The following is an 8,831-nucleotide window of genomic DNA, read 5'->3' as shown; positions in this document are numbered from 1 at the left end:
AATATTTTAGTTTTTTTTTGGGTTTAGAGAATTTATTTATTTTTAGTTTTGGCTTGTAAACACACTCAAATAATAAATATTTAAGTATTTTCATTTTAAATGTTACCTTAAGTGAAGGTAAACACTTAAAATGAAAATAATAAATACTCGGCACTCCTCGAGTCGTATTCCTGTCTGTCATGACCGACCCGTCCAAGCACAACTGCATTTGCATACTGCCTGACCAGCCAACTAGCCGGCAGTGAATCTCGAGTACGAACGCAAAACGGGTAAACGTAAATTCGTCCGGCAACTTGCTATGTTACTAGTAGCCTGGTCTTCTCTGTATACGTGCCATGTCGTGTGAGCAGTTTACTTGTGCAATTATTTGTCACTCGTTGCGGCACCAAACCAAGCTTGTTGCAAAAAAATGTTGTTTATTACAAAAGATAGGATACTTGCGAAGTACGCAAGTATTGGCGTACTTGCCAAGTAGACGAGTTGTCAGAATCTGCCTTAAGGGCCAGTAAAAGGCAGGTAATAGATACAGCTGATGAATGTTACCATTCGTTCGCATGCAGGAGAGGAAATCTTTCTCAGTTATAGTCTTTTATACTTACTATGCATAACATAGGAAATAGGAAGTAACTGAGCTCGGTTGAGATTGGGTCAGTCACGAACTATATTTTTTAAATGGAACATCCTGTATATTCGATAACACATTTTTCTGATTTTATAAAAAAACAAATTATACATGATCTTCAAATTCTTTTTTTCGTTCAAATGTATTGCAATTCTGGAAATTGTATCCGATGGAACTTATGGTAACGAACGGTAACATTTACTAGATGTATTCTTGGCTTAATACACTTTTGATATGAGTGTCCTGCTGTGACGTTTGACAGCGTATGACATTTTTAGTGCTATGTGTTAAAACTTATGAAAACCCTATACAACTACCTACTTTTTTTGATAAATGATTTTTCTGCAAAAAAATAGCTTGTTAAAAGTAGGACAAAAAGAACACTCTACCTGTCACCACTGAGTGACTCTGAACGTACCTAAGTCCTCACATCAGAATATGTACTAGGTGTTCAGAGAGAACTAGGTGTTACAGTTACAACAAAATTTAAGGTTTGTGTTGCCTGCCATTTACTGGTTGTTAGTCTCTAATATAAACCAATATAAACCTTGCTAAATTTTGAACCAAGTGTTAAAAATACATTTTAACTCGTCCATTGAAGAAGAAAAGAATTTATCCCGAGTTACAAAAAGTATTAAGCCTATAGCTTAATATATTTAATCCAGGATTCGCTGACGTATAGCTCAGTATTTTTCCTTTACAATCTTCATCAATATCAATTTTATGGCACAAAGGGGGTTAATATTAAGTCTGTATCATCTCGAAATTTTTCTTGGATATATTATATCATAATATAATTTTACTATGTATGATAGTCAAATTTAATTACATTAAATATTCAGCGTAGTCATTTAAAATTCTACGCTTGGGCCCATTTTCAAGCTATTTTAATCTGAAAGGATCAAAATTATATTCTAATGGTAAATGTGAATGATGAATTATAGTATTTTGAAAGAATAATTACATACGGAATGGCGCGATAGGTGCTACGATTTCATTTCCACCCGGTGTATTGAACGTTTGAGCCAAAGGTTTGAGCGTATCGATAAATTCATATTCACACCTAACGTCAACTGTGATATAGTATTTACACATTTATGAACTACTACGTATTTTTTGAATCAAAATAAGTTCGCAATTTACCTCTATATAAAAGTGCTTCGTTTGTCCACTAGAACACATCAAACTTTAAGAAAATAAACACATTTTTTCAGATATTTTAAGAACCGTTATTCCGACTTGAATGAGATTCTGGATGTTTTGCTAAGTGCTTTGACATTTGACTTTCACAAAAATCAAGAAAAAGCACGGGAAGGGAGAAAACTATATACCCCACGCTTGCATAAATTTTAATATACAGTATCGGACAAAATTAGAGCAACTTTATGATTTTTTCCACTTAAGGCAAATTATTTTGTAATATGAATTTGAAACTACTACTCTAAAACACGATTTACAAATGAAACAAGAAAATACTAACAAATCTTTATTTCCTATTGTTTCTTTAAAAAAATAATAAATTCCAATAATCCTTTTTTTTTTACTGCGACAAAATTAAAGCAACTTTTATTTTTTTCCATGCTATTAAGAATACAAACTAAATTTAAGTATCAAAAAGGCCGCATTATCAATATTTTGTCCAGTACCCTTTATTTGCTATCACAGCTTCACACCTCTTGAGCATTGAATCAATTAAATTTGAAATGACGTCAGCATCCATTGACATCCAAGCATTTTCAATTTCTTGATACAAACTATCACAATTTGAGATATTTTTTGAACGAATCTTCTTTTCTACTATTTCCCACAAATTTTCAATGGGGTTGAGGTCAGGTGATTGTGGGGGCCACTTTAAGACTCGAACATTATTATCATTAAACCACTGTTTAACAATTTTCGCTGTGTGTTTTGGATCATTGTCATGTTGGTATATGAATTTAAGGTGGCATTTCCCATTTTGCATAAGGCCACATAACATTTTCAAGAATATTGCGGTATACAAATCGGTCCATTTTCCACATATTTTGTATAATGGACCCATACCGTAGGAAGAGAAACAACCCCAAACCCATAGGCGTGCCCAAGGGGGGGGGGGGGCATGGCCCCCCCCTAATCAGACTAAATAATAGATGAAAAAAGACCTCAAACGAAAACCCACAAAAAAAACCCTTGGAAAACCGGGAAAATCAATTTTCTGCGTGCGGGAAATGTTACTTTGCGCACGCTCGTATAAAAAAAATTTCGCGCTATTTTTTTCTCCGGTTCATAATCTTTAACTTTGGCCCCCCCTTTTTAAAATGTCTGGTCACGTCGATGCCCAAACCATTATATTTCCTCCTCCACGTTTAACCGAGGGATTTACGTATTTTGGGTGTAGCCTTTTGCCTTCTGGACGACGTACCCATCTAGCACCATCACTCCCAAAAATGCAAAATTTTGATTCGTCTGAGAACAGCACCTTCTTCCACTCTCGGGCGGTTCACTGACGATGAAAGGTAGCGAACAGTAGTCTCGCATCCCGGTTTTTCTTTGACAATAACGGTTTCTTAGCAGGTCTTCTAGCCTTGAGACCAGCTTCAACTAGGCGTCGCTGAATGGTCCTGGAAGAAACCTCTGGTTCCCCCAAATTGGCCAATACTTGTTGAGCTGACATTTTCGGCTCCCTTTGAACCAACCGTTTAATGCGACGATCAAAATGTTTGTCGGTTTTTCTATGTCGGCCACCTCGTTTTAAATTAACTACACGACCGCGATTCCGGAAATTTTTAATTGTCTTCGAAACAATATCTTTTTTGACCAAAAACCTTGTTGATATGTCTGCCTGCGACATGCCACCTTTGTAGGCGTCAACGATGCGTTGTTTCAAGTCAATTGAATAATGTATACCCCGAGGCATTCTACAGAGCAAAATGGTTACTTGTATCAACACTCAGAAAACTAACACTGCGTAAAGATCAAGTTGCTCTAATTTTGTCCAAGAATTTCATCAACATATTTGAAAAAATGCAAAATTACCGATAAGGAATACATTTAAGTCAACAAATAATCGAAATGTTTTAGTTAAAAGAAACATTCCATTGCAAAAATAAATAAACCTATTCAAATAAATGATGGGAGTTAAATTCACATTTTTCTATAGTTGCTCTAATTTTGTCCGATACTGTAAATATTTTCCAACTCAACCGACGACCGATTTTTTTTTCGTAAAATGGTCCTTCTAGTATTTGCTACATTTTTTGACTCTTATAAAAACGCCACATCGTATAGTTTTTGAGAAAAACTTTTTTGGAGATTTATTTTTCCAAAGCAGACCTATAAAATATACAGAGAGTTCCAATATTCCGTGGATATGGAACAAGTACGTGTTATTTGAATAAAAATAAGTTAATTGAACACAATTTACCATTATACAAAAGTGCTTCGTTTGTCCGTTAGAGGATATCAATAAAATTAAACCCGAACGTTAATTAATTTAAAATTTATTAATTTTTTAAGCTTTTTATGAAGTTTATTGTCAAATGTAATTTGTGGTAATAACATAAAATTTAATATTTTCGCCAACTCGATTGTTCCTGCGTAGTAGATTTTATTTGCCTCCATAGCTTGATGTGACAAAAAATTTTTTTTTTTGGAAAACAGCTTCGGAAAAATATTTTCTTTCCTCAAAAAGTATGCACGGTGGCATTTTTTTAAAAGAGACAAAAAATGTAGTAAATACTAGAAGGACCATTACGAAGAAAAATCGGTGTCGTCAGTTGAGTTGGAAAATATTTATGCTAAAATTTATGTAGGGGTGGGGGTACTTTTCACCCTTCCCGTACTTTTTCTTGATTTTTGTGAAAATCAAATGTTAAAGCACTTAGCAAAACACACCTAAAATCATTCAAATTGGGATAATGGTTCTTAAAATATCTGAAAATATGTTTTTTTTTTATTTGATGCCCTCTAACGGACAAACAATAAACTTTTCTGTAGAGGTAAATTGTGCCCAATAAACTTATTTTGATTCCAAAAATACGTAATAGTTCTATGTCCACGGAATATTATTGGGACACCGCGTATACTATCAGATATGATAAATAATATAACTTCAGATCTTATCAGATTTATCACATATACAGGGTGTCCCAGAAATAAATGCAAGTATTTTAATTGGTAGTATAGTTCAACCCCAGAAACACGCCTAAGAGGTTTTATATTTTGGAATTTTTTTAGTCTTTAGTTAAAAATCATAATTTCTTGATAATATGCAAGGCAACATAGGTATTAGATTAAATTTACAAGAAAGAAAATCCAGAAAAGATCCAGTGGTGGTTCTCAAAATTTTAGCAAAAAATCATTTAACTTCGCTATTTTGAACTTATTTGAAAAACGATAAAGGGAAAATATGTTTCTTTTATCGAGATCTACCAGCCCTTAAAATACTTGCACTTATTTCTGGGACATCCTGTAAAAAAAGTAATATTAGGTGAGTGGCGAATGACGAGTTAAAATGTATTTTTATTGCGGTACTTGAATAGATTGACAATACAAATAAATTACACATAAGACTATCTGAATAAATATTAGTTCAACAAAATAAACAGTTTTATGTGTGTTAAAAAATGATCTTTAATGTAATTACAAGATAATATAATAAAAAACATTTTAAGAGATAAAACAAGTATATACCGTATGATCGAAAAAAAAACGGCGTCCAGTTGGCTTGGAAATGACGATCGTTGCCATTCCCCATATAATTTTACATATAAAATGACAGCAATCTTCATATCATAGCCATCGCTGACGCCGTTTTTTTTTCGATCATATAGTACATAATATTAATATTCGTAAAAGTTTGGCCGTTTAAAAAACTAGAAAAATACAATATGAAGAAGCTATATTGGGATTACTATAATATTCACTTTAAGGAAAAGGTAATGGTATAGAAGAATGTGTCCGCGATAGCCAAATTTTTTGTGATAGAATCTCCAAAATATGCTCCAAAACGAGAAAACACAATAATTTTGGGGGCATACTTTAGGAATAAAAACAGTGTTCAAAACATATTTTGGTGCAAAAATGAGTAGATTGAATTAAACTAATGACATATAGAATGAAATAGACATTTTAGAAAGTAAATATCTAATAATGAAATAAATTTACTGTCAAAAGAGGATATTCTTATAATATATGTTCAAGTGACACAATTAGTATTTGATTTTGTAGCTTTCTGAAAAGTAAGTTCTTTAATTTTTTAAAAGATATAAATATGAAAGTGAACAAGTAGATATTTAAGTGTAGAAAGCTACAAGTACAAAATATTGTCCTACAGGAAAACGAATATAGGTATTTCCCTTAATAAAAATTATCTCATATTCTAAACAATAATTTAGATGTATTTATATTATCCTTAAATGCAATATATTTAAACTTAAAGCTACTTTTAAAAGATCACACAATAATTACTTGCCAAGATATAAATTTTCGACTGTTTTTTCTTTCAAACTTGCTCTTCAGTGAGATTTTTGATCAATGCAAGCCCAGTTTTAGGGGCACAAAATATAAAATTATATATTAGCAAGTGATATTTGTGAAAAGAAAAGTGAGAAATATTTCTTATCTTACAAAAGTAGAGTAAGGCTTTATGTACAAAATTCAGAAGATAATAAAAAATATGTATACAAAAATATATATTTGTCTTATTTCCTAGAATCGCCTCTGGAATGGCAAAATATTTTTTATTTCATTTAATTTCATATATCACAATAAATAACTAATATACTCTCATAACTTGAGAGTATATACTCTTCACTTATCTTAAAAAAAGAGAAAAATTTAAGTACCCATATTCTTAAAAATTTATTAATAAAACAATATATATATACATACTCAAAGAAAATAAATTAATAACAAAATTTGATTTTGTAAAAAATACTTCAAAAAAAGGAATTAATTTAATACTTTTAAGTAGTCTTAACTATTTTGTTTCTCTGCTTTGCTAAAAATAACATCTTCTTCACAGAATTCCTTTCCTTTAACAAACTCAAGTCCTTCACCCCCATATGATGCCAATGGCGAAACTTCCAATCCTATTCCTTTACATATGCCTCCTTTCTTTTCTACCCAGGATTTGTGTAACGATAACAAGTCTATTTTAGCTGTATTAAAACAGTCTTTCTTAGATAAATCACTATTTTTTATAGGGGAGAATTCCTCTACTCTCTCTGTCTGCCATGCCAAAAAATTCTGACTGTAACTTATGACATCAAATATAAATTTTTCCACTTTTATACAATTTGGCTGTATTGGCCTTATTTTATCACCATCAGGGCCAATTTGTGTTATTATTTTATTTGCTCTGTGGACCTTTAAATCTTTCTCGTGCTCATCAACTATTAGTTTTAGAAAATCAACAGTAAAAAAGTGATTGCATATATTGCCACTGTTAAATAATAAACCATTACCAGAAGGATGTTCTAAAGTTGCCATATTAATTGGTAGTTCACTATATTCCACAACCTTTAGTTTATTATTTACTCTTACAACCACTCCTAGAGGCTCATTAGGATCAATTTTTTTTATTACTTTAAATCCTAAAACAAAATTATTTGTTACCATATAGTTTTAAGTATTTGTTACAATGACATACCACAATCTACTTTATCTTTTATACATTTGCCAATAAACACTGGATCAGCTACTTTTATTAAAATATTATCTACACTATGAACATGAACAAATTTAATTCCTTTTTCATCCATATCATCCAAGATACCATGTTGTTTTAACGCTTTATATAATCCACCATTACCTATAAATAATGTTATATATGAAATCATTAGGCAGATGAAGTGACATACCATCAGGAGACAATGCAATGCCATCTTTTTCTTCTAATATAAATTTTCCTTCCATATCAAAGCAAGGAACTAAACCTTGCTTAAATAATTTTACATTTTCTTTTTTTAGCTTAAAATACTGATTCTGTTCTAAGAATTTTTCAGTTAACATATGTGTGGGTTCACTTGTCATAAAATACCAATAAATAATACTTTCTTTACCTGCAACAAAAAGTAACTTATAATATTTGTTTATAGAACAAATTGAAACCTAAGCATATACCTACCTATTCTTTCTTTAACTATTTCTTGAAGTCTTAATATTCTTTCAGCTTGCAACTGAAAAAGCGTTTTCCCTACAATTCTAAATGTAAAATTTCTAAAGTAAAATAAAAGTCATTATTAACCTGAGGGAATACCGGTTGGGCACATTCCTTTTGGATAAGACATTCCCAATCTTGTACCTTGTCCTCCAGCTAACACTATGACTGCAACTTTACCGTTACCTATTTCTTCCAACCCTACTGTTCTGTATTCTTCGATATCATCATTTGAAAAATCTTTTTCTACCTAAAACACTACTTTAAAAAATAATAATAAAGCTTTGGGAAAGTACCTGTGCTTCTACAGGAAGAATATCATTATTATCTTCTTTATCAGTTTTTTCATTCTCTTGTATTTTATCCCACAGCATGCAGGCATCTTTGAAATTAAAACTTTTTAAATGTAGTAGAAACTCCTTTTGTTGTTCCTCTGACAATTCGTTCCAGTATTTAAGTACATGAGCTTGATTATTTTCCTCCAGGAGTTTCTTAATTTCTTCATAATCCTCCATCCTTTTTGGTAACAAAAAGTGTTTTAATACTCCAAAGAAACCTATTTTGAAGGCTGTAAATTTTATGGAAATGAAAAAGAGGTTAGATAAAATTTTGACATTAAATGACAACTGATGACAACTCATCAAAATAAAACAAATATGTCATGTGACCAAAACTTGGAAAAAGAGGGGACGGCTAACACGCATATTCTCCCGTGATCGGTTAGTGAGGCCAAAATTCGATCGGCGACCATACTTTGGTGACAAGATTTCGAGGTGACACCGAGAGAATTCTTATGTTTTTTGTGACAACTGTTTTATTTTAAATTTATAAAGTGTATTGTTTAGTATGGTGAGATGTTCAGCATATGGCTGCAAAGGCCGGAGCGAGAAAAAAGTGGCTGGAATTACATTTCACAGGTAAAAATCGATACACAACTTTTGTTATGTGGTCATAAAATGTACATTTTTTCATTATAGCAGTAAAAATATGGAAAATGCTTTTAATATGTTTTGTACCACATCCAAACCAAACTATTTTTAATAATTCCAAGTAGTATTTTCAATATCC

General features: G+C 31.6%; 1 protein-coding gene across 1 annotated transcript; it reads right to left on the bottom strand.

The window, feature by feature from the left end:
* Positions 1 to 6,444: 6,444 nt before the first annotated feature.
* On the bottom strand, positions 6,445 to 8,409 carry LOC115875915 (UDP-N-acetylhexosamine pyrophosphorylase-like). The gene is made up of 6 exons (XM_030891493.1): positions 8,060 to 8,409; positions 7,851 to 8,013; positions 7,731 to 7,799; positions 7,465 to 7,665; positions 7,254 to 7,415; positions 6,445 to 7,197 (listed from the first exon to the last, which is right to left on the bottom strand). Exons 1-6 carry the CDS (start codon positions 8,402 to 8,404, stop codon positions 6,578 to 6,580), a joined length of 1,560 nt encoding a protein of 519 aa, XP_030747353.1. The 5' UTR covers positions 8,405 to 8,409; the 3' UTR covers positions 6,445 to 6,577.
* Positions 8,410 to 8,831: the final 422 nt, after the last annotated feature.

The sequence above is a fragment of the Sitophilus oryzae genome, unplaced genomic scaffold (genome assembly GCF_002938485.1).
Source record: "Sitophilus oryzae breed Bouriz unplaced genomic scaffold, Soryzae_2.0 scaffold_1396_pilon_pilon, whole genome shotgun sequence".
NCBI classification, from domain to species: domain Eukaryota; kingdom Metazoa; phylum Arthropoda; class Insecta; order Coleoptera; family Curculionidae; genus Sitophilus; species Sitophilus oryzae.
Note: the sequence above shows the minus strand (reverse complement) of the source record. Positions and strands in the feature narration are given on the sequence as shown.